At 37.1% G+C, this 27,255-nt stretch overlaps 1 protein-coding gene across 1 annotated transcript in view; it reads right to left on the minus strand.

The window, feature by feature from the left end:
• LOC106534163 (S1 RNA-binding domain-containing protein 1) overlaps positions 1 to 27,073 on the minus strand; it is a gene marked incomplete at its 3' end in the record, with an annotated part of 55,002 nt that extends 27,929 nt beyond the window's left edge. Inside the window, 15 exon segments of the mRNA XM_014030714.1 lie at positions 5,310 to 5,401; positions 14,011 to 14,118; positions 14,312 to 14,402; positions 14,806 to 14,963; positions 15,244 to 15,351; positions 15,869 to 15,972; positions 21,984 to 22,164; positions 22,291 to 22,387; positions 22,652 to 22,790; positions 23,312 to 23,429; positions 24,904 to 25,070; positions 25,414 to 25,659; positions 26,021 to 26,396; positions 26,587 to 26,700; positions 26,867 to 27,073. Of these exon segments, the coding sequence (XP_013886168.1) occupies positions 5,310 to 5,401; positions 14,011 to 14,118; positions 14,312 to 14,402; positions 14,806 to 14,963; positions 15,244 to 15,351; positions 15,869 to 15,972; positions 21,984 to 22,164; positions 22,291 to 22,387; positions 22,652 to 22,790; positions 23,312 to 23,429; positions 24,904 to 25,070; positions 25,414 to 25,659; positions 26,021 to 26,396; positions 26,587 to 26,660 (2,059 nt within the window). The 5' untranslated portion in view covers positions 26,661 to 26,700; positions 26,867 to 27,073.
• Between the last annotated feature and the right edge of the window lie 182 nt (positions 27,074 to 27,255).

Consider the following 27,255-nt stretch of genomic DNA (forward strand, 5'->3'; position numbering starts at 1 on the left):
AGAGAGACAGAGACAGAGAGAGAGAGAGAGAGAGAGAGAGAGAGAGAGAGAGAGAGACAGAGAGAGAGAGAGAGAGACAGAGAGAGAGAGAGAGACAGAGACAGAGAGAGACAGAGAGAGACAGAGAGACAGAGAGAGACAGAGAGAGAGACAGAGAGACAGAGAGAGACAGAGAGAGAGAGACAGAGAGAGACAGAGAGAGACAGAGAGAGACAGAGAGAGACAGAGAGAGAGACAGAGAGAGAGAGAGACAGAGAAACAGAGAGAGAGAGAGACAGAGAGAGAGAGAGAGACAGAGAGAGACAGAGAGAGAGAGAGAGAGAGAGAGAGAGAGAGACAGAGAGAGACAGAGAGAGACAGAGAGAGACAGAGAGAGACAGAGAGAGACAGAGAGACAGAGAGAGACAGAGAGAGACAGAGAGACAGACAGACAGACAGAGACAAGCAAGACAAGACAAATAAACCTTTTAAGGTTCTCTAAACCAGAGGTTCTCAAACTGGGGTCCCTGGAACCCCTGGGGTCCGCGAGACGCATCTTGGGGGTCCACAAATTTTTTTTTACTAAAATGTTAATTTGGTTTTTATTTTTTAAAATGCATGGAGAACAATGAACTAATAAAACAAACATAATAAACTCAACAAAATATATACAGTATATTCCCATGGCATTTAGGGGTTGAAATGACAATAAATTATCTTTTAAAGCAGCATTTGGTTTATGAGGGGGTCCCTGGAATTTTTTTCACCCTTGTAAGGGGTCCCCAGACCCAACTCCTGCTCTAAACTATGTGTTTCAGCTGTGAGCCTGTGGACCAGGTTGAGCACACATTAAGAACTTTACCGTAGCCCGGGACCTTTCCAAACGAGACCAGACATCAGCTCTGGGTAGATGCTTGTTCAGCAGCACAGACCAAGGCCTTTCTTTGTCAGTCGAATGGGTAAAACAGGTCCCTTTTCATGGACCTGGAGTTATCAGCAATGTGGCAGTGGTTCAGAACCAACAGGTCCYTCAGGAACTTTGAAAAACTCACAGCAATGATGGTGGCTCCAGGTTCATGCTGAGCAGCCCAAACAAAAGTGGTATTCCAACCAAAATGAGTATTTCCTTGTAAAAGAAAGAAAAATATGCTGCAAAAAGAAACTGTTTTCCAGCACAGAAAGAGCAAGGAAGCCAGAAAGGCAACCTGCACCTCTTGACCCAGCAGGGTGGAGACGGACAAGCAGACAGACTGACAAACAGGAAGTAGAGAAAAGGTTTTAAAGACACAAGAAAGGAGAACGTGAGAGTATTATCTCGCAGGTGTCCAAGTGTAGTGAAGAGTTCTAATAAGAACCGTGTGTTGTCTTTGTGTGTGGAAGACCCAAGGACATCAAAACAGCACACAAATTTTTATGAGCAGGATTAACTCAATTCTTCAAGAACATTAGACTAATAATTCAATTAACTAATGATTACTTATTAACTATTATTAGTAAATTAATAAAATGATTGAGTAATGCTTATTTCAGAGGAGCCCAAAGTGGGGCCCGCGGGCCAAATTTGGCCCGCCAAGCTATTTGATTTGGCCCATCAGCAGTTAACATTGTTACTAAGTTGTAACCTGTCATCCTATGTAGAAAATGTATTTCCACTTTGTCATTTTATCCATTGGCCCAATGACTATATAAGGGGCTGTAGTACAGATAGCTTTCACTCATGATTCTGACTTTATCTTTGATATAATAAGATTAAATATAAAATGTGAAATACAAGTAAAAAGTGATATTTACATTAGATTTAACCCCACATGTAGATTTGCACAATTTATAAGGCCAGAAAAACTAATATTTTATGAATTTACAAAATTTCCCATGAGCCTTTGCTACTTGAGCATATGGCAGGCTTTCTCCAAGTGCCCAGACTAAAACTAAAGCAGGCCACCACACTGGCTGCTAGCTGAATCGTTACAAAATAAAGGACTTTACTAAAATAGTATTTGTATTTCATGTACTGTATTACTGCATTTGGCCCGCAGCCCTGGATAGATTCTCATTTTGGCCCTCTTGGGGAAAATGTTTGGGCGCCCCTGGCTTATTTAAAACAGAAGAAATAAAAAGACAAAAATATAAGCACTGACTAAAACATATTCTGTTATCATTAACTCATAAATTTCTAAACATGTTCAAAACAACAAATGCAAAGTTATAGGATAACTAGAGTCCTTACAAAGTAAAGACAAAAGTCAAACATATTTTAAAGGGTTTACACATTTGAGTTATACATGTTTGAAGGAACAGCAATAAAAGACAGAATGTTTGATTTTCTTTGTTTTATCAGCAAATAACAAATTTCTTGAGAATCTTTCCAAGAAGGAGAGGAGAGGCAAGGAAGGTTTTTATTTTTTGATAGCTCTCTGGGAGAGCTGAAACAATTCAGTCTAAGAGAAGAGAGCTTTGACCTCAGGCGGTCAAAGGTCAACCAATGGTGAGATGAGGTGAGGTGAAATGGGAGTGGCACTACACTACTTTTATAGGGTTCTGTATGTTGTAATCATGATTAAAAACAGCAAAATAAACTTTTTCAAAAGATCTTTGTAATACTTGGTATATTTACATAATAACTTTATTTTGCTGGATGTTTGGCCCCTGAGCTGTTGACCTGCAGTAACTGTGGACCCCGGAGCAATTAGGTGAATAGCCCACAGGCTAAAGAAACTCTACCTAACAAACAATGAATAGTTCAGTTATGATTTTAACTACAACTGTGGTTTTCCTAAACTGTTCTGGACATTTTTATTTAATAAATTACTGACGTCAAACCTCAAAGGAAAGACTGTTTTCAATTTTATTGCTCAATTGAGCAAAACAATACGATTAATCTTAACATAATATGTTTTGTTCCCAATTTAGTCCCTTTGTGGAACTTCCCACCAATGTTTTAGATGTGTGCACTAAGTTCATGTTTGAATTTCAGAGGTTAGTATGGGTGTAATTCAGCATGATGTGCGTCAGATTTATATCTTTGTGGCGGAAAAGACAAAGAAAATGAGAAGGATGGGATGTAGTAGGGAGAGTTTATCAGGAATCAATGGCTCTTCTCTTTCTTCTGGCTGCGGCAGGAGGCTGCTGCCTGAGATAATATTTAGACAGGGATGAAGTTTCAGCCTTAACCTTGCTCAGTGCACCACCAGAACTCTCCAAATACTCTTTCCATCTATCCTGTCTCTCTTTACTCTACACCCAGTTCGTTCTAGAAGGAGCTGTTTTGTGTATGGAAAGTAGCATAACCCTCCAGCATTTATTGAAAGTTTAAAGGGCAGCGTACATTAGAGATGAGAAACCTGTTTAGACACATAGCTTAAGATAAGTGAAAACTTGCTCAGCTTCTTTTGTTAAAAAAATAATGATTTTTTTTTTTTGTTGTGCTGCTTTCATTTTAAACTGATAAAAGATCATAGTCGTGGAAATTGGTTTTCCTGTCATAAACTAAGTTTCATTTAAATAGGAAAAGACAGAAATAAAAATATATTTAAATGTCAAAATATGTGGGTTTTGTGTTTTTGTTTGGCTTCTATTATTTGATTTCTAGTTTCACAATTTGATTACTTCTTAGTTTTACTCAGATGTTGGTTAAACTAATATTGTTCAAACAATATCTGGCTTCCTTGCTCTTAATTTCAATCACTTCTCACTGTCATATGTTGTTGGACACCTTCCTTATGACTTTTCAGTTGTTGTTTTTTTCCTGTTAGACTTTTAGTTCATACCAGAGGTTTTTTATTTCCTGTTGATTTCCAGAGTCAGTATAGCAACTCTTTGGTTTTCCTTTTCTGTTTCTGAATTATTGTGTTTACCTTTTGTTTATTCCCATGCTACATGTCTTTTGTTTTGGATATAAAGTTGGATTCCCTACTCCAAATTCCCTTTGGTTGCTTAAGTTAAATTTGTTTAATACACCTGCCTCCTGTTTTGTCATTTTGCATTTGGGTCTTCAACCTGAACAATATATTCTGACTTTAAAAGGCAAAACAGACATGAATCAACACCTCCCTTCTGTTTAATCTTCTGTTTTTTTAAGCATATAGCTGATGATTTTCATGGCTTTTTTTAAGAATATAAATATGGCTCTCAGTTTTGCTGACCAAAGAAACCAAGAAGGGAATAATCGTGACCGGCTTGATTTATGGCTGTTGAAAGGGAAGTCTGTTAGAAACATTTGTTCTCCAAAACTCAATGCATACTTTTTTGTGTGTGCGTGTGCGATTTTGGAAAGTAATACACACTGCTCATTTTAGCAATCTTAAGGTCACTACTACCCACACAGTGTGACATGCAACAAAAAAAATGTTGGCCATGAAATCATGTTTGATTTATAAAAGCTGAACAATAACCATAAAATAATAAAGATTTTATAAGCTGACAGACTGCAATATGTACACTGTTTAATATAATCTCTGTTAACAAGTTTACTACTTAAAAAGGGAGTTGCAATGTTTCTGGTGTTTATTCTTATGTTGTGACCCTCTTGGCCTTGCAGCATGAAGCTGAATGTCTGTTGACTGGTAAGAAAATGTGGACAAAGCAGCAATCACAGTAAAAGATAATCACCCTGAACTTCCAAAAAAAAAAAAAAAAATCATAGAAAATTTTACTTTTGTCTTTGTCAACACCTTAAGCCTTGTTTTTTTATTCACAACTTTCTCATAAAAACTGTTTTGAAATTGTTATTATAAAAATCTAAACCAAAATGAGGGTTCACATTTCTTTCCTGTCAGTCAAACCTCATTATCAGTGTGTAGCCATCTATGGAAATTAGCATGAATACCTGGGTCCAAATAACAATAAAATTAGAAGAGACAAAGGAAAAAAATAATAACAAGAGGATCCTAAACAATTCAAAGAGAATACTATAAATTTACTGTAATGATGACAACCCAGTGTGAGGTCAGAAAAAGAATAAATTTAAGTTAAAGCTTAAATATGTAGGAATAACTTTGTGCCTCTCTACAATACAGACTACAATGTGACTTGTTTAATTAAAATTCATAGTATTTGAAAACAAATAAAGAAATTAAAGTTATTTAATCAATCTATTAATCTATAAACTATATATGTAAAGAATAAATACATTTATGTATTTGGTTACACATGATGGACTCTGGTATATTGTGATGATCATTCACTAATTGGTAACCTTCACCAGCATAAAACCGGTTCACAAAACTCATAAGTTTGCCCATTATTGGTCTAACATGAACTAGTACACACCCAATGAAAAAATGCCTAATCACTTTCAGTTAAAATCAGTACAGCCTTTCTGCTGGACATACCTGCACTTCTGAGGTTTGGGTCCATGTCTGGCATCTCTTTGACCGCTTCAGGACTCACGCTATAAATTGATGCACCTGCCTCATTGGTTATACTGTTAAAGGATAGAAAAGAAAATGGGAGGAGACAATAAGAAATTCTGAAAAACATGAGAAATCAGGTAAATTACAAGTTCAGGGTTTTTTTGGGGGAAAAAAACCATATTGAGGGGTATTTTAAGTTTTTTTTCTCACTTCTTGTTCCCCAAGCACAACGCTGGCACACATTGCTTCAGCCAAGAGCCTTGTACAAAACAAGTTTTCAAACTGGTTCAACACATGACTTGAGTTGCCCTTCTGAACTTATGACTGACATTAGAACCAAAGTAGCTTTATGACAGTCTTTCAAATGTTTTCAGGCATCGTGACACAGCAGGTTCAAGAACCTGTGGACTCTATGCTTAATATGTTCAGAACAGGTATTTTAGTGATTTAGATAATTGACTGAGATGATTTGCTCAAAGTATGGGTTATACCTTCAGAGCCTTCATATCTTCTGCCTAAACTCTTTAAGAATATCAATCTTTTTCACACAGAAAGACTGACACTTTAATGAAACGCAGTATGATTAATAGGTGTGTGGTGGTTTTAGGTCATGACAAACTGTTTAGCTCTATGCTGAGATTTATGTGTCAATACTGCCATCTAGAGGTCTCCATGGTTTACTGTTATTTGTGATTATGTTAAGTGAATGAGCTACATAATAATTTATTTAAAAAATAAAAATAAAAACAAAAAATACTGTATTACTGTAATTAAATTCGAATAAAATAAAATTACTTTCGAATCACAGCAGGGTCCTTTCAAATTCATTTTTAGCAATTTATTTGTAACTTTTATTATTAAAATAATGAAAAGTCAGTACAGTTATCAGTGGCTAAATGTAAAGACTTTAAAAATACTTTTAATACAAGGTGAAAAAAACTAATATTTTATACTACCCACAAAAAAGTTGCAGTAATCAGTTTATTTTGAGCTCAGCACTCTTTACCATATTATTTCTCAGATAAATATAAAAAGCATAGCTTTTCAATGTTAATGTATTCATTACAAAGTAGGCTGTTTAATGTTCCATCACCAACCAGCCAGGGCAGCAGCACAACAAAGCCACTGATACTGTGCCAATACTGACGGCACACAACTGAACCTGTCATATTTAGTCGTCTTCATCTCCTGGATGGTTGGAAAAACAGGGATTTTCCTCAGGGCTAACTAACATGACATGGGGTCAATAACACCTCCCCTATGTCCGAAAGTAAGACCTTGTGTGGCATGTAGACACACACACACAATTATACATCTTACACTAGAGGCTCAGAACGTGCCGCAACAACCTTGCCACATTTAAGTTTCTTGTTAATGAGTAGTGGCAGAGGCCTTCTGATGAGAATCATGTTTAAATTAACTTCCTCTCATGGCTTCCCTCTCCCGTCTTCTGTTCTTTTTGTCAGATCCCTAGCCATTGTGCTGACAGCTGACATGTCGCCATGGTGACACTGCTAACGAGCACTGGCACATGACCTTCAAGGAGGTCAAACCAACGCTGGTCATTAGCCTGATATACTGTGTCTAATGCAAACAGACATGAGCCATATTCATTTCTTACATCACACACAATAATGTCAATTCTATCCAAACACTAACGCCCCTTTTTTCACCATTATGCACAAAATTAAATGATTGTTAATTACACTGCATACAAATAAAACCAGGAAGTTTTACAGAAACAGAAAAAGAGACAGAAAGACAAAGAAAATGATTTGATATGCTACAAAAATGAATTAAAGTTTTGATATAAAAAACACACAGAAGAATAGTGAAAGGAAAAGAAAGAGTGGCCAAAAACCCCTAACACGTCTAACTTAATTAAGAATATTGTTGAGGAATCTCTGTAACAGTAGTGTCATGGATACAGCTCTGAGCATTCATGACTGTCGCCATAGTGAGGGCATCACCCTGGCAGACAACAGAGGGTCGTCTGCACCCCCCCCCCCCCCCCCCCACACACACACGGATCCAAAGTCATGGTTTGCCTCCTGGTGCAAAGCAATAACTTGTGGCCATATAGGGTTCTCATTTCTTTGTGCTTTCATTTGCTGTCTTAATTGTATGTGCACACAAACACAAGCCTTAGTTCAGCCCTGTCCCTCCCTGTGGCAAAGTCACAAAATGATTCTTCTATCTACACCCGCTACTCATATTTAAGACACACAAAAAGAGATGCATAATGACTGCCCCCTGCTGCCCTTCAAGAATCACAACAAGGAGGGAGATGGATACACATTTTGATACCCAATTACTTCCTTCAGGCTCATAATGCATTAATTAAAAGCAGTTCAATTACCCCAAACTAACAAAAAGTTTGAAAGAGGTGAAAATATAGCAAAGAGCAAACAAAGGATCAAATTTGCAAAAGTAATGCCTCAGGTTATTCTAAGTTTTACACATTATGTTAGTCAGCACAAAGCACTCAGAGCAAAGTTGAATTTAGGAATGTACAGTAACAATTACATTAAATCACCAATTTTTAGTAACATTAAATGTGTCAAAAGAGCTTCCACGTGAGTAACCAACTTTCAGTGGTGGGCACGAGTCAGCACTTCCACACCGATCAGCCAGGTGTTACACACAGCCTTATGCAAAACAAACCACAACACACTGACTGTGCTGCCCAACACTTTGTAATCCGAGGTAGCATGTACACATTCAGTCATTTTCAAACTAAAAATGTAACTTCTACTAAATTAAGACAGTGCAGGCCCAACTTTATTTCTTATATGCACTGAATAAATCAAATTGAAGTAATCTTTTTGCCTGCACATTTTTCCCCTTAAAATCTAAATTAAATAAAGAAGATCCAGTTGTATTCTATCCTGCCCATTTCAAGGACACTCTGTAATGTATTAATTAAACACATGTAAAAGACAAGACAATGAGGATCATCCTGGTAGGCCATAATTGGAAATATGTGATATCATCTGTCAAATAAGTCAGAACGTCTCTTTGAATTTGAGCACATAAGACAAAAAAAGACTAAATTGGCATGTTACATGGTAAAGTTTTGTTTATGACCAAACTGCTTTTACATAAATAGCCACATTCAGCCATTTTTGCGCACACACTTATTGTCAGATCAAGGGCAAGCTGAGGTTCAGCATTTTGCCCAAGGACAATGCAGCATGTGGAGTGGAGAAGTCTACTCAAACCACTTCCAATTGGCAGACTGCACCTCCTCCTGAGCCACGGCCACCCCATGTACTGTATGTTTTTATTACAGACAAATGCAACAGAGTGTAGACCATTGGAGAAACAATGTGTATGCCTAGACCTTACTGTTATTTTCAGCAAATAAACTACCCCAAACATACCACGAAAATATTATTTATTTAGAAAGGATTGGACTTAAAAATAAAAAGTCCTCCAAAAGGACCTAAAGCTACATCAAAAATGTCAAAACTCAGACAAAGACACAAGCCATTTGTTGTTGTTTAGTGGACTTCAGACAGAAAACCCTTTTAAAAGTACAATCTGCACTAACATAAATCTGATAATTTTTAATCTTGTTTTTTTATTAATCATGCTGAAAAAACATGATATAAAAGTCAAAACTGTGTAGCTGCTGTAACCTGAACATTTTATAAAGTCTTACAGTTTGCCAAAATTCTGTTTGTGTTCAAGATATCTGGATCGGTTTAATTTCATCGCCTTGGAAGGAGCTATAATCACTTCAAAATATATTTATACTTAAATATTACATATATAGGCACACATACTTGCCAACTTCCTCTGTCGAGGCTGCTCAAACTGCTTGAATCCATTGTTCAGTCAGCTGCAAAGCTTGCCCTCAGGGAGGAAAATTCAGGGATGTGCAATATCTCTCCCTTATTCACACACATACACACGCACGTCGGGTCTAAAGACGATGACATTTTTCACAGAGAAAAGCGTCCAAATGGCAGGTGTCAGGGGCCGTCAGTCTCTATTGAGGCGCTAGAAGGCAGGCAGGCTCCCACACACACAAACACAAACTCCAACTGCCAGTGTGAGGCATGTCTGAAAAGAGCAAAGCCTCACAGACATTCACGTCAATCTGTTAGCAGCAAAGGCCTGTACTTGCGCCACACACAGCAACATGCAAATACACCCCCTAAAATGACAAAAACACACATTGCATTTCATGCAGACTCATCACACATTTGTCACATGAAAGACCATTGCAGTGAAAACTAAGCCTTAGGAAAGATGGTGGGTGAAAAAAGGCGAAGAAGAGGATGATGACGACCACCAGTAAGGCATAGTGGTGAGGAGACAGGTCTGTGGGTGAAAGGGAGAAGACTGGCAGATATTCATTGTCCACCACTGTTACTGAAGCAATGTCTATGTGAGATCTAAAAGTCAAGTTGTAAATTTGATGTTATTTTATCAAATCCATTTTAAAGTTGAACTCTTCACTGTAACCACATGACCCAAGTTAGTATTTTGCTGCAAACCCATCTTATTTAGGTTTAACATTTTTCCCAAGAAGACTGTCAACAAACTGGATTTGTCTGTTACATAAATTTTATTTAATTTTACCAATGAGGTGGCTGGGACAGTGAGTTTAGGGGAGTTGTCCTGTAACCGGTGGGTTGCCGGTTCGATCCCCTGTTCCAATCGTCTCAGTTGTGCCCCTTTTCCACTAGTGTCACTTAATGTGGTGTCTGTATGTCAGTGCCGGAACGGGTCAGTTTGGGTGTTTTTCCATTGACATTCCTGTCCGGCTCCAGAAAGTCCACCTCCACCTTCAAAACCACCTTCGAGGTGGAGGTGGTTTTGGAGGTGGAGGTGGACTTTCTGGACATGGAGGTTTTTGGGGTTTTTGAAAAAAGTTAATGCGCAAAATGAGAGATGGAAACACATTTGCCGAATAAGTTCTGAAATTTAAAAAATTTGCTAAAAATTCGAATTAAAATTGGATGGAAACACAACTAATGTCACTGCTACAATTGAAAAAATGGTGCCTCGAGTTGTTGTAAAGTCAGCTTTAGATGCAACCAGTAACTCCACCCCCTAGCCAATCAGTGACCAACACACATTTGATGTCACATTTTGGTGTCGACTGGGATCACTTGGAACCACAACGAAGTAGATACTAAAAAATCTGGTTCCATGAATCTGGCCTAATGGAAATGTCTTGGAACCGTACCGAACCGTACCGACACTACACTAAGTGGCACTAGTGGAAAAGGGGCATTTTATCCAAGGGTAAGACAACAACCTCCTTGCCTACTGGCGGCCCCGCTTCTGTCAGTGTGCCCCAGGGCTCTGGCCACACTGTAGCATACAACCGCCAAGCATTTTTGAGTGTCCTAAAAAGCGCTCATTCAATGTTTTATTACTAATTTTACTTCACCATCAATATAATAATTTTTGGCATTTATGCTAGTTAGTTAATTCAGCAATTTTCAACACTGCTTTCATCCTTTCAGTATAAAGTCACAGACATAAACTTTTCATTGTCATTCATCCATGGGTTCATTTCCCTTTTGAAACAAAGATGCACCCCGAAGCCAGGTTGAGGCCTTTCCATGCCTCTAAATCCATCTGTCCCTCCATGTATCCAACTTTCAAACCTTTCTGGGGGTACTAAGAGTCTGGATCTCACTCAATCATCTCTAGTCCTGCCACTGTATGTTAATCACTCTCTCAGCTTGGCCCCTAGGAGCGTGCCTGGACACAGGACATGACAGGGGATACACATGCCCAGCTCCACATAAAGTCATAAATACAGTCCTCACCACTGTCCTCCAGGTCCATAAGCTAGCCAGTAATAATGATCTCATCTCAACAGAAGTGAGCCAAAGGGCAAGACAGTCAAGGACTTACTGGGAGCATGACTCTGCGTCAGCAAAGGAGGAAAGTGTTACTTAAAGGATGTCTTCTTCTACAACTGCTTGGATTGCTCTCTGACAACTTATAAATACAATTTATCAAGAATGAAAATAACGATGAGTAGAAGAAAAAGATGACAGTTTTCAGCACCCCTTTTCAAGGCCCTCAAGGATCTAATTGTGTTTTTGTGAAGAGAAAAAATAAGAGGACGTCATCTCCTTGCCTTTAGGAACAAAAGAGCAAGTGGTCACAAAATTGGATGCAGTTTCTATTTGCCTTTAGCTGTGGTCAGTGTGTGTGTATAACCATCGCTGCCGAAAAATATCTTAAACTTAACACCACGTGCTTGTGCCCTCAGATGATATTTTTGTCAACTTGTTACAGCCAACCAATGTTACCATTCTCACTGCCTTAAATACACAAAAGTATGAAAGTTCACAAGTAATGTTAAGAAAGGTCGCAGTTTTTAAGCTGAACAACCCAAAAGTAGTTATTAGAAACCACAGTAAAAGACAAAAAGAAAATATAAAATGACAGTAGCTTGCTTTGTCTGTGATCTTTTTTAGTTCAGTTTAATGCAGTAAACACAAAAATATTTTTTTGACTTTTGCATTAATAACTTTACAGTGTTAATGTCACCACTTTGAGAAAGTTATTTGTAACATAGCAGAATTAAAACCAGAGTAAAGGCAGGCCAATTTAAAATGAGTTTTTGATGCATGATATTCGCATTGTGTGTGATTGTGTTAGCTTTTCACACACAAAAGCTGCCAATTGAACTTGTTTAAATAGGCTACTGCATATCAGAAAGGAAAAACACTTGACTGTAAATAAACACAAATATCACACACTGACATCAGCACACAGCAGTAGAAATGAACTATTTATTGTTAAACATTTAGTTGTTACGGATTCTGTATCCACATTGTGCTTACAGACAGTAAAATTGTCTGGAAACTGCATTTGCCTAAATTTCTTAACTGCCATGAAAAGACACAGGGATACTTTCAGGAATTCAACCCTCTTGTTCATGGAGCTCTTATTCAAATAAACTTTAATCTTCTTAACTGTGTCCATCTCAAGTTCATGTTGTGGCCTACAAGTCCAACAGTGACATGAACATTGTGGCATAAAATGCAATATTTCAAACAATGCATTAATAAATCCCAAAGGATATATTAGAAATCGCCTCTTCTTGAGACGCAAACACATGGACAAAACCCGTGGGACATAGGTGCAGAATATCTCACCTCTAACACACACAAAATACAAGAAAGTCTGTCCTGCAGGCTGACATTTCTGGCTGTCATTTCAGCTGAGCACTGAGGCAAATGAACAGAAAGCAAGAGACAGACACGTGGAGTGGGAAGGATGGTAAGGGGTGGGGGGTGGAAAAACAATGAAGGCTCACAGGGAGACAGGAAGCAGACGGCGTAAATGAAGCTGAGGACTTTAATGAACTGCTGCAGTCAAGGCAGACAGAAGACGAGGAATGAATGGCAGAGAGAGACCTAATTATCTATACAAGAATAATGTTTGTATAAAAACCCACACAAATACAAATAACTGATATAAAGAAATTAATTGTGCAGAGTTTAGTATTCACAAATTTATTTAAATGAAACTTATAACCAACAATATCATTTTTCTGGTATCATGAGGTTTAAAAAGTAGTCATATTATAATAATACTAATTAAATACAATAATCTGTGTAACTGAATATTCAACATCACATTTAAGATTATTTATCTTGTTTGTACTATTAGATGCAGCTAAAGTTAAAATATATATAAACAAATATTATACCATGATAAGAAATGTTGCTGCTCTGAAGATGCTCAAGATGGTTAAACTTAAAAACCTAAAAATACTGAAAAAAACTTCTGCACACACGCAAGTATAAGCCAGAATGAATTTAGTCTGTGGTCCCACTTCTAACCTCAAGTCAACAAACACACATGGAGCTGAGCAGCAAGTAAAAGAGCTGGTGCAAACAGAGGTCAGTGGTTGTTATCCTTGGATAACAGTTCTGTGTCGTTGTATTCTGAAGCTTGGACTGGATTTAGTTACGGACAAGACTTGGACCACAGAAACATCTCTTTAATTGGACTAAAGTGAAATAAACTCCAGATGGCTTTAATAGATATTCACTTGAGAACGCATTCCAAGTTGTGTCTCTCCATTTTGTCCAGCTTTCTGGCTCCCCCACACATTTCTGTTTAATTGTCTACTCTTTTTACATTCTTTATTCCTATGTTTTACCATACTGGGTTTTATGCTTTCTACAGCTGAGTCAGTTTCTCATTCATTATCATTCTTTCTCTTCATCAAAATAAATGAGTTTGTTCTAATTTTTGAGTTTTGGAAATAAATTTCTAAAACTGAAACTTCAGAACATTTTAGTGAAAATTTTAATTTTACTGTTAACATAATATCAGCAGACAAAAAGACTAATTTTTAAATGGAACTGCAATGTAAATATCAGATGGGTAATTTTCTAGAACCTTAAATTTTTATTTGCCCCAGTTAAAATCACAATTTTTTTTTATTTCAAATCTGGCAGCTCCAACTTTCATTTAAGTCTAAAAGTCACTTTTTGTTTTAAAATGCACAAAATAAAGAGATTCAGTTTTAAAACCTGTAAAAAGATTTAAGTGGCAAGTTACACTGAATCATGTGGACTTTTGAGCCTTTTTACTGATATATCAGTTTCATACATACTTACTACATTTGTATTTAAATGTACAGTATCTGAAATTGCCTCTTTTAGTATGCAAACCATAATGGTCTTACCAGTAAGACACATCCAAAGGGTGAAAAAAACGTCTGGAAATTAGGTCAGCAAAGAAGGACTCTGTTTCACGGCAAGCAGTCCCATTGCCAATAACAACTTTGGTGCAGCTGGTTGGACAAAATAAAGAAAACAAAAATGTTAAGGATAAAGAGAGCAACTTTTTAAAAAAATGTAATTAAATTGGTATTAAGTTTTTTTACTTTTTCTAAATAATTTCATTTCATTGAATTAGGACACACTTATGCAAAACACAGATCATTTTCTCACACTGTACACACAGTAACTACTTTGCAGTAGTACCTGTATTTGATCATTAGGTGGCGCAATTTCTCTGCTTCTCTTTGTTGTCCTGAATTATGCAAGTACACAACATCTGTATGAAGAATCTGACCTTAAAGCAGAAAAACAGAGCAAACACAGTGATCATGAAGTATTATGATAACAGGGAAAGATATTTTTTTACAGCTTATTTATTTTCACTGTAAACCATACGATGAATAAGCAGTGGCTCAATCTGCATCCACTAAACCACCTCAAGGTCAACTGTTCCCACTTCTAGCAGCTGAACAATGTTTAAGTAGATGGAATAAGTTAAAGAAACATCAGTATGAAGCTCTTTTATTATATCAAACAATCTGAGCCAGTTCTTTCCATTTATTTTAACCTGAATAAGTTGTCACAGTACAGAAGGAAAATATGAGCTAAAGTACTGGAGCTCCAAATAGTCTTGATTGAATTAACTAGTGATTGATCATTTCTGTCTACAATAAACACAGTAGACTTGTGTATATTACTTGTGGGGGAGAGAATAGCCAGTTTACAGCCATGTCTGAAGCCAGGATCCACTCCCATGATGACACAACCTCTGACTGGACACACCAACAAGCGCTGGCGGAGGTTCCGCACAAACATGGCAATCGACTCCTTTTCTGCTGCACTTGTTAGCTTAGTCCTAATGAGAGGAAAACCAGAGAGTGATCAGGAGGAGAGGAGAAAATAAAAATACAAACTAAAAAAATACAAACATCAAGAAGAATTCAGGAAGTAAAATTTAAAGAAGAAATTCGGTATGTAGCTGTTAGCTCTATAAAAAATGTGGAAAAATATTTATAAATGGAAAAAAACATGAAAAACATTGGAAATGGAAAGAAACAGAAGCAAAAAACAATACTCAAAATTAGAGAAGAAAAAAACAAAAACAACTTTATGTCAAACAAAACTGGCAAAAATACCTGTAGCTCCTTGTGAGGAAAGGTAGAATAAGCCTTTTATAAGAGTCTTCGACTGCATTTCTAATGATTGCCTGAAGATTTTGTCTTGCAAATGTTTTTGGCCTCCACCTGCATAAAAAAGACAAAAGTTTTTTCCCCTTTTTTTCTAAAAGTAATTTAAAATTATAAATTAATAAATTTTAGCGTTACCCAAATTCCTCACTCTCATAAAGACATTATGCTGTGTGTCCCAGTCAACAGAGGTAACTGCCTAACTCATTATTTTTTAAATTGTCACTTTTTCAACTAAAGTATCAATATTAACAACTTTATTACAAATTTATCAATGTTCTTTTATTTCCTCTCTACTGAATTCCATTACTCAAGGTATGATCCACATCTAGAAACAATTTAAAAAACTGAAAATTTTACCAATAAATTGGAGAAAAGTTGAAGTTTTATATTAATCTTTTTGAAAAACTTTTAAATATCAACTAATGGCCACAGACGGAAAAAAAATCTTCACAGCTGCACAAATTTATCACACACCTTTCTGACAAAAACACATTTATTGTGGAGTATAATTTAAATGTGACAGACAAGCTTGTCAAAGTGTGATGCTACGTGTGATTATTATGATTCTGACCTGTTGTTCAAGCACCACCAAGTGAAGTCGTTCTTCACTCTGTCTGGAATGTTTACCTTCACCGTCAAAACCTTCAGATTCTCCCCTCGGTTAATGGCCAGCGTCTGTAAACAGGCAGGTACACAAGACTAATTTTAATCAAAGTTCAGTCCAGATATTTACTGACTGTCCCTCAGGGGGAAATTTGGTTTATAGCAAAGGTTAAAATCACACAAGAACACAAAACATAAAGACACAAGCTAAAGCACAAGATATATTTATAGCAAGCAAGATGACCGAGCTCAGCCACAAACACATTTAAAATCTCTAAAAAATACACACAATGAAAGCCTAAATATTCTGATAGCAGCTAAAACAGACAAGGTCTACCTGTCAAAATATGGTTAGTAATTATTAGTCAATAAATGCATTCATGTTTATATTTAATTATACATTAATGATGCATTAATTTAATGATGCATTGTAATTTACAAACACCAGCTGCTTCAGACAGAAAATTATAGTAAAATAAATCAATGTTCCTTTTAAACATTTTAAATGAAAAGCATCAAATAGAAGCAAACATAAATCTCCTTTCATTTTTTTTTTGTTTGAATAGACATTTTAACAAAAAAAGCCTAAGTATTTTCAAGTAAATATTCTAAGGAAAAGGCTAAGTTTCTCATCTAAAAAAGACTTTTAACTCTACGTGTGTATAAAAAGGGATAAGCCTAGGAGTATGTCCTGTGGACCGGCCTGTTGTGTTGTGTGCTGGTTCCCCCTCAGAGGAGCTGTTACATGCTGTTAAGCAAACAGTAGTAAGTGTCTGACCTTTTCAGTCGGGAACCTTTAGCCTGCCACAGAACAGAGCCAAAAAGCAAGACGTCAATCTGGAGTCCAAGCGGAAGAAGCAAGCTGACAAATGCCACCACTATGCCACCATCAGCTCTGAGACCGCAAGGCCTACCCCCACCCACTCCCACACATGGTGCCACAACCATTACCGCTCAGCAGCACCCTCGGACGCAGCAAACCCACATGCAACACACCCACAAAAATAAAACATTTTCAAAACTCAGCTAGTGGCATAAAGCAGAGGCCAGCATTAATACAGCGGCTTTCTTTAAATAATGGAAGTTAAGATTTTTCTTCGGGTGGCATCTTTTCGCCTCAGGCTTTCTCACTGACTGTCGTTGAATTTCTGAAACAATCTTCATCAAGTTCAACATCTTGTCAAAGAAAGCAAGCAAAATATTTATTTCCAAATAACTGGAACATTCCCGAAAGCCCATGATTGAAAGGAAGGTGGTAAGTAAAAAATGCCTTGATAAATATTTTTTCTCAGGACGGAAAGTTTTTAATAAAAGATAAAATTTATTTAAGTAGCTGTCAAGAACAACAAGCTAAAGTAGGGGATAAGAAAAATATTTAACTCAACCAACAACTGAATATAAACTAACACACATAAAGAAAACTAAAATCTAAATAATTTCTTTGCCTGGTTGCTAAACCCTAACATCTACAGTTTCCAACAGTTGCTCATTTTCTGGCTATACACAATTTCAGCCTTACTGATGATAAACAGGCTATTGTCCATCTGTACAGCTCTAGATTTCTGTGTGGGTCAAGTCACTGGTGAGAGATAGCGTGATCTGAAAAACAGAGTGATGTTTGTATGTTAAAGACACCAGAAGTGACAGTTAGTCAAATATGAGCCAAACCCTGACAAGGCCAGAAAGACAATCTTTCCTCGGTGCCACTTAATTCTTTCAGCAGCCCCAAAGCCAGGGCAGACAGCCAACAACTATCCACTATCTGTCTCCTCCTCTTTCTCATCTGTTCGGTAGAAATATACTGTCATCAACACATCTATCCATCTGCCATATCGAGGATAAACAAACACACGCACACTGGCAAACAGTCACAGAAAATATGCATGTTTCTTGACCTTGCTGACACAGTATTACAGCATTAAATGTGGTTGTATAAGAGCAAAAATAAAGCCACCTGCACAGTTCTTTGACTAAAATTGTAGGATTGCTTCACTTGGTATGGTAAAGGAAGACTAACCAGTTTAACAAGTTATTGAACTCAAAGTCAGTTTAAATGTCAGAAAAGTTCATTTTCTTTAATTTGGTAATGAGTTGCACCAGAGGTTACATTCAGATTTGCTTTAAATATTTAACAAAAAACGTCCCTCATTTTTAAATAATTGTTTTCTTGATAATTGTCTTTTTCAACGTATGACCACCAATAACAAAATCATTTATTATAAATAACATAACAGCAATGCATTGCCTCTGAAACAGTCTAACCAGATGATAATGCAGATGCAGGAAAAAAAGTAAGTCAGTAAGTAAGTAAGTCAGTAAGTAAGTCAGTAAGTAAGTAAGTCAGTAAGTTGGTTAGTTAGTTTTTGTGTGATGCATCCCAACAGGTACGCAGCCCACACAAGCTTACAAGACACAATAAAACGTACATACAAGCAGACAGACATAAATATTCCTTAAACAAAAAATGTCTCTAAGGTGCCAGGTCTTTAAAATAAACTGACCACTAACTAAACACAAAAAAAAACTTGAACACCTTTTATCTTCACCAGTTAAATAAAAGAAATCTGGACAAACATCAAGAACTTTACAAAATAAATAATTTGTGATTAAAATTTGAAATGATAATATTGTTATACTGGTCCTGATTTGAAAAAGGAACTTTTTTCCACACCTTCAATCCTGCTTCTCACAAGTTGGAAAATTTGTTGGTTTAATAGTAACATTGGGCCTCATGCAAGAACATGTTCGTATTCTTTTCCTAAATTTCTCTTACTTTTGTTCGTACGAACATGTCACGTCAGATTCAACAAACTCTTCTATCTTCAGGAAAGTGTGTAAATGAATTCCACCTGTTCGTATCCAGCTGCTTGCGAGAGGAGATTAACATAATTACCACCCCAAAAACACCATATAAGGCTATGTTTCCTGCCTCAGATACAAGTGTCCATTCATGAAAATGACAGCGAAAACTAAAAAGAAGAACTTTACGAGTTCAGAGATTGAAGTCCGTCTGTCAGAGATCCAGAAAAGAAAATCTGTCATTTTTAGCAGGTCAGCTGTGGAATATAAAGAGCTACTAAAAGTATAAACAACTGTGTTAAATCATTTTCATTCTGCGCGGTCGCAGGTCGTCTCAGATGCGGGTTTGAAATAAGCATTTTAAAATGTTTTCAAAATAAGTCTGGCACTTTGGAGAAATCAAGGACTTGCTAGAGGGATTATGTACCCCCTCTGGCCTGGTTACGTCTCGGTGTCCCCCAGGACGAGCTGGAAGGTGTCGCTGGGGAGAGCGGGGTCTCCTGCTGCCCCCTACGACCCGATCCCGGATAAGCGGCAGAAACCGGACGGTCAATTTATATTGTTAGTCTAAATTATTAAATTTAAAATTATAACTCTAATTCAAACAGAATAGCCTATTGTCAACATAATTATGGAGTGTGATTTATTTTCAACTCAAAATATCTTCAAACTAATGAAATATTAAGTTATTAATGAAGAAAACCCGTCTGGATAACAGCAGACTGACTGCTCGTAAAATATACGACAGGTCTGGACCACTCGTGAACTTTGTTCGTATCTGAAAAAAATCTTAGAATACGAAAACATTAGTGAATGCCACAAATTCTCCTAAATCACTCGTACGCACAATTTAAGAACAAATCTGTGCGTACGAACGGTTCTTGCATGAGGCCTATTCAGATTACAAGAGATAAAAATGAAGACAATTTTTGTTGTACTTACATTGAGAAATTCTGCTAGACCTATACAGCACTTATGTTGTTTTGATTGTTTTTGTTAAAAGAACTGACATTAACAAAAAAAAAAACTATCAGAGAACACAAATTAAACATAGCAAAGTTTATTTTAGCAACCTTTCTTCAGTCGTTAAAAGGCTTTTTGTCCAAATGAGGAAATGAGAAAACACGAGTTTCCTTGTAAACTCGTCAAAAATAACATGTATTAATATATTTTGGCACGCCACAAATCAAGAACACACACAAACTGCTTTACTGAAATGTTGTCCTCCACATGTCTATCAAACAGCTCTGTTTAATTGATGAAACAGTTCCATTTACTCAAGCTCTTCTGCAGGCAAACCCCCAGACTCAAGCTCCACGCTCTTATTTGATCACAAAGCAAATTGCATTGAAAGTAGCTCCCTGCCACATTCAGCAAATCTATCCTGACATACTCAAGAGTGTAGCAGCGATTAATAGCTAGAACGTAAATGTGCACTCTCCAAAAGAAGACCCTAATCAAGTCTAATAAAATTAAATTTGGGTGAAGCAATATGCTATCAGGCACGCTGAAAACCAAAGCTTTCTATAAACTAACTTCTGATGAAATTAGAAAACTGAGGGAGTCAGGCTTCTTTGAATTCTAAACTCGTTAAAATAAAATGTGAATTTAAATGATTGTTCAAATAATCAAATACTGCAGCAGAAAATTTATCTCTTGTGTTTTGTCGGGGACATTGTCTTTTAAGGAATTTTAAAGCAAAAGTGCAAACACTGTTAATTTACACAATTTAAATAATTGTCTTGTTTGCCTGCTTCAATTATTAAAAAATGATTGCAAAATTTCCAAAAGGAAAAAAAAAATCTGCAGTATTTAATCGTTGCCTTCATGTAAAGCATTTTTATGCTTAACAAGCAGCATACATTTCTACAGCTTCCACCTACATGCTTTTTTTCCTTTAACTGTTTAAACAAACTGAAACTTTTCATTTAAAATATTAATTTACATTTATTATTTATCACCCTATCATAAAATACACATTCATGATTGAATTTGTTAGATCTATACTGCCAGGAACAGAAAGCAACTCCCTTTTCTTATCCTTTAACAAATCAGAGTTGAGGCTTAATAAAATGTGCTAAAGCATAAGGGCATGTGTGTACTAACACACATGCCTTCTGTCAAAACACATCTCCCACCTGCTTCCTCCCCCCGCCAACTTCGTGGCTAGAAAAGGTTCATTTTAGCCGGAATCTGACAGCTAGCAGGGTCACAGCAGCCTGTGGATTAACGCTCTGTGACAAAGGCGAGTCATCAAATTAAATGCCTTGCATACTGAAAGAAGGGGGGGGGGGTGGATTGAAGGGATGAGGTTTAGTCAGAAAGAGGGAAGATGCAGATCAGAGGAGAGCAAGGGAGATAAGTGACGGACGCACCTAAGCACCACTCGTGTGTTCATGCGTTCTTTCCTTTACTGCCCCCACTCTTTTCCCATCCTTTTGTGCGCCTGTGGGCCCAGCAGCAGTAGCTGTCACTACATGAGACCGCCTGTCAGTCAAAGCTTCCTAATCCAATGGCATGTCGGCAGGGGACATGTCACATATGTTAAGAAGAGAGAATGAGGGGACTTGCAGGCAGCGGTTGTGAGTGAGCAAGTGTGTGCATGTGATTGAAATGACTGTAGGGCAGAGCGTGCTTGCCAGAGAGTGTGGGGTGGCAGAGGCAGCGGGTGATGGAAGCTGTGGTGACACATGAGGCCTGGGACCAGCTCTGAGTAACCCACCAGTCACTGGAGAGACAGAGGGGGGAGCGGAGGAAGCAGAGCAGGGCACAGGAGGGGTAAATATGAAGGCACAGACAAGGCTAACTGCGACTGACGGGGGTCGCATCCAGAGCCAGCGTGCAAGAAGCAGAGAAGAACGACAAACACAAACAGATGGAGCACAACAGTTTGTGTGTGTGTTCTGTGTGCATCAGGCAAGTTCAAAGAACATGCAACAAAGGTGTAAAAAAACTTATTATGATCCAATAGACTCATTTGTGTTAAAATTGAACCCTTTAAATGATAAATGTTGAGGATTGGTCTGAGGATGTGAAGCCAGACAGAAGAAGACAGAAGTGGCTTGAAAACATTTATAATCTATTAAAAACAGAGAATCTTTTAGTTTTCTTGCGAAATGTTTTTGTTTTTTGGACAGCTTTAGGATAGTTTTTATAATGAATTTCAATCCTAAAATGTTCTATCAAGTGTTAAGAAGACTAGAAAACAGACATCTGTAAAAATCACAAAACTATTCTGTATCTGCATATTGAAAAATGTCAGTCCATGCTGCAAGTCTCGTTACCTGATGGGATTGGATGCGCTGGATATTGCAAGTGAAGTCAAAATAGAGTTGAAACTTGTCAATGTCCTTGTTTTTCTCAGCTCCTGTTTTGCTGTGGCCTTGGGTGGACTGTGTTTGTTCCTGTTCCTTTAGTGCAGACTTAGACACAGATGACTGGATGGTCACAAAGTTTTTTTCACATCTGACAAACACAATGGCACAGACAACATGAAGCATGAGATCACACAACACTGTTTGTTAATCTTGATGAAAATTATTGCAGAGAAAAACTGAAAAATGTCAAAAGCACATAAGGATGGATTCTTACAATGTCTTAATGTGAGTGAGTGTCTCGGGGTCTTTGGCTATCATATCTGCCAAGATATGCTCCACACCTGTGGCCACTTCTTCCACAGATGATAAACCTGTCACACAAACATAGATCAAAAGTGTATTTATGAGGTGTTTTTGTGGAATTTAAATCAACTCTACACTTTACACTTAAGACAATGAATACACTGAAAAATATGTGTTGCACTTTTTACTTCCCAAGACATGTTTCCATCTGTTAACTTGCCAATAAGCAATTATTTTCTCTGATTGTGGCTTAACCGTGAAGCAGCATTATATTTGGGACTATGTTTAGCTTTGTTTACCTGTATTGTGCATGTCAAAGCGTTTTTTCTTACCTTCAGTACCAGGTTTTACCCATGTACTTAGATCCAGGTTGTGTGGAGTGTTCATCAGTGCAGTGGCAGCCTCTTCCAGGCCCAATGCTTTGGCCCTGCGAGCTTTAGTGAGCTTGCTGCCTTTTTTATATGGGGTATACTGCAAGCAAAAGACAAAAACACAGCTCCTATAGATTATACATTTCCAGATTTTGTTATTTTTGAGCCTTAAACTTCTGGCTTACAGCTTAATTCTTTCAGATATTGATATCTGACATTATTAAGCAACATAGCTAAATTAGCATTCAATATATATTTATACATACATATAAAATAATCTGCAAATTGTCTTATGAAATTCAGCTTTTTAAAGGTTTTCATTATATTCAGTTTTATGTTGGTTGTCTTGCAAAAAAAGGAAAAAAAAGATAATTACATTGCACAATAACTTTATTTTAAATATTAGGTTTATTTATGGTTAAAATCCCCACCATGGATGTGCTGACTTTCTGCTTTAAATGCCAGAAAGAAAACAGCTTGTACCATTTTTTTTGTTTAGATTTGTTCGTTTTATATCAGATGTGAACAAAATTTAAACCTAGAATAAGTCTTTAAAATCACACCTGATTAATAAATATTACTTCAGCTTCATATTATTTCAACATGAAAAAACATTCTAACCACATGATCCAGTTCATCGGCTGATCGGCAGCTCCTAAGACTTTGCTCCAACTCAGATGTCAGAACACCATCCTTTCTTAGGGTTTGAATCACAGACTGAGTCTTTTTGGCGAGAGAACTGAGGAAAGGCAGACATAAAAAAACATAACAAACATGTATTATAAACAGGGATGCACATAAGTTGTGCGCAGGTGCACGATCAAAAAAGAAAAAGCACACCAGATGGAACATCATAAAGCTCACTCGCGTACCTAAGATTGTACCTGAGATTGTCTGTCAAACCAACAGCTAGCAGGGCTCTAGAGTGCGACCAGTTTGGTCACAAATGCGACCTGATTTCTTAAAAAATAAAATAAAAAATCCAGCCTGCACTGGTGTGACTGGATCATTGTTCAGGGTTCACAAAGCCTCTAAGGGCAGCGGGACGCTGATGCAAGGATTGAACGGACACTGCCTTCAACGAATCAGACGAAGTCCAGAGCTGTTTTATCCAATCAGAGCAGAGCAGGGCGGGACTTTCAGTGAGAGCAGTTTTCAGCAGAGATGTGCAGACTGAAGCAGCGGCTGCAGCGATCAGTCCTGACATCTCCCCCTGCACTTTGCTCCTGAACTGCCAGAGACTTTGGTCTGTAAAACATAACTTTATATTAAATATATGTTCAGAGCGTCGTTGTCGAACAGACCTGTCCAACCTTGTGTGAGCGACTAAACTCCTGCTGATGAGAGACTGCTGTGATGGGAGCGTGTCGCTGCGCGTGCAGGCTGTCTTTCTGTGAGATTCACTGTTTGAGTTCTTCCAATTAAACCACATTAACTCTAACAGAACATTCGTTTGCCCCATATTAAAGCAAAGATGATTCTGTTTAACATCACCCCCGTCAAAAAAATTATATATATTAAAAAAAATAAAAACAACTTGCCATGTTCTCTAGGTGAATGGGTTTTAAATGTTATTTTAATTTATCATAAAGATCCACAAAATAAATCAGTCTAACAAATAAAACATTTGTATGTTTGAAGTTATTTTTGCACTGTGCAAAAGACAGCTATTTGCTGCTTGGACTGGAGAGTCTGGAAAGCTGGTTTAAACAAGGCCAAAGATCCAGAAGACCAAACTACAAGAGTTGTCCATCTGAGTGACATGTGTAGTCTAAAATGTTCAGTTTGTGATGTTTATATGGCAGACACCCAGCCTCTTGGCCACTTAGGTAGTTTACAAAATTTATGTAGAGTAAAAAAATTTAATAAAAAACTTGGTGGACTGATTTGGCATGATGTCCTGAGACATTGCAGCTGATAGGAGTCATAAAACAGAACAGGGCGATATTAAATGTCCTGATGCCCCTCTAGATAAATGTGTTAAATGAGTTAAGGAACATATGAGCACCAAGCAACAACCCTAGGTTCTCCCCTGAGAACCAGACCAAAAATTTTATGTGCAACCCTGATTATAAACCAACACTAGCAAGTATTATAGCTTGGCCACTAACACCATCTAGTGGCCAAAGACAATTATACTAAAAAAAAAATACAAAAATAGAGCTCTTACTTTGTTTATGATTTCTCTCTCTATTATATTCATATTTACCTACCATAACTCTTCATATAACATCTTGACATCCCGGACAGCATCCGCATCCATGTGGTTGATCATCTCTTTGCGGTAGCGCACTATAAAGGGAACTGTATTTTCCTCAAGTAGCAGCGTAATGATATTTCTGCAAACCCATTTTTCTGCACATGCCAGGGTGGAAAGTAGCTGAGGAGGACAGCAGAAAGAAATAAAATTTACATATAAGAGTAGAAAAATTTAGAGAGAAAAAAATAACCTTAAAACAAAAACACTTTGCATATATAATCTTTATAATGTTTCTTCAAATTACGTAAAGTGTAAATTAGAAAAAAAATACCCATGTGGTGTTTTTAGTGTTACTACATGAAACTATTCAGAAGTTGCTAGCAAATGACAACTAATATTTTCATGGTTATCCTGTGGATTACCATCAAAATGTATTAATAAGGGTCAGACAAGCTAATAGCTGCACTGTTTTTTTTTTAATTCACTTGACAAAAGTGAAGGTACCTCAGTAGCCCTGTCATACCTCTGTCATATCCCAGTTCATCATGAGTTCATTCCTCAGTGGCTGTGCTTTGGACTCTGGTAAAGTTGCCCGTTGTCCCTGGTTGGTGTCATCGGTCTTCCGTCTTTTTAAACAAGACTCATCAAACGTAAAGTCGTCCTCCGCTGCTTCTGCTTCTTCTTTCTTTACCTGAAACCCAGCTCGTGATGACCCTTCACCAGCCAATTCATCTGTCCCGTGGGCTTCTGACACAATAAACGACACCCTCTACAAAAGAGAATTGAAAATAAAGTAGAAATAAGAAAACAGACAAAAATAAAATGCTAAAGATTATTAGCACAAGTATATCTGATCTATTAAAATATCTGAAAGCCATCACCTATAGTGCAAAGTTTTTATTTTATTTTTTATGAAATGTTCCAGTCCACCTAAACATTATTTTTACGTCATTTATGGCAATTTTCCCCATGACATTTATTGCATAACTGTGTTGTATTTATAACTACAATGGGACGTATGTTTTTGTTCACTTTGATACACTATACTCCTAGGAGAAGAAAATGCTGCATATAATCTAAATTATAAATCAGAACATGTATACTTGTACTGAAATATAAATTAAACTTACCTCTGCCTTCATTCTAATATTGGAACCACTCTCGCCAACCCTTCCTTCTTCTGGACTGCCAGACTCTGTATTGTCTTTATTGTCATCAAACCTCTCAGACTGTTTTCTCTTTGTCCCAACTAACGAAGATACAGTAGAATTATTTAGTTTGGAGACTGGATTTTTTTGGTCTGCGTTAGGTTTCCGTGATACACGTTGTTTAGGATTTTGAGACACTTTAGGTTCTTTGGGAGCTTTTGGTTTAGTCGTTCTCTTGGCGGCTGCTTTCTTCGTCCCGGCTGCAGTGCTTCTGGCAGTCTTGCTGGGAGGTTTTGGCTCTGGAGGCCTCCACTCGTCGGCATCCTCATCATCAATACTGGATGCATGACGAAAAGACCTGATGGGGAAGAAGAAAACAAAGTGGGAAATTAGCAAAATACATCATAATTGAAATATTGAATGTTTTTACTTTGAGCATTACGTTTAGAAAATGAGATAACAATCCAGAAATATAAAACAATATTTAAAAAATGCAACTGTTTATTTGTTGGTAAAAATGTTTGCTTAAAATTGTAAAGATAACTTACAACTCTGAGTCCAGACTTTCATTTTCGTTGTAGTTTGAAACTTTGGCTGTTGTGGCTCTGGGTTTTCTCATCATTTTCAATCAGAAAAGGTAGAAAGCTTGTTTTACAATAAAGCTGCAACAGAAATGAACAAGAAAAGGAAATCATTTACGTTTTCAAGATAATTGTTCCTTCGTTATTGGCATTAAAACAGTCAATAAAACATATGGCCATAGCTCTTGTCGTCTATCTGTAATTTACTGTAAACAAAGGACTAAAACTCGCTAATTTAAACAATTACCTTTGACTTGTCTTGTTAGCTGACTGTCACGAAGGTTAGCTTATTTGAAAAATTCCGCTTTTTTGTGGCTACCAAAGTCATTAACACTACAACATGGCATTTTTCATTAGTGGCACCATTTTCCTGTACGATAGAGTCTAACTAAACAATTGTACTTTTATACCGAAGTTTCGCCTATGTAAAGCTATTCTTTTACGATATACAAGCTGAATATGTGCTAACTGCGACAACCAATCAGAACACTCAAACCATTAAAGGGACAGAACTTCAAGGACTTTGTGTTTCCGGTGCATTACAAAGGTATACCGCCACCTACTGGTAGTAGGTAGCCATTGAATCAATTATTTACAAAAAGGTAAATCACACATAATAATAATAATAATAATAAT

Source organism: Austrofundulus limnaeus, unplaced genomic scaffold, assembly GCF_001266775.1.
Source record: "Austrofundulus limnaeus strain Quisiro unplaced genomic scaffold, Austrofundulus_limnaeus-1.0 Scaffold1105, whole genome shotgun sequence".
Lineage (NCBI taxonomy): Eukaryota > Metazoa > Chordata > Actinopteri > Cyprinodontiformes > Rivulidae > Austrofundulus > Austrofundulus limnaeus.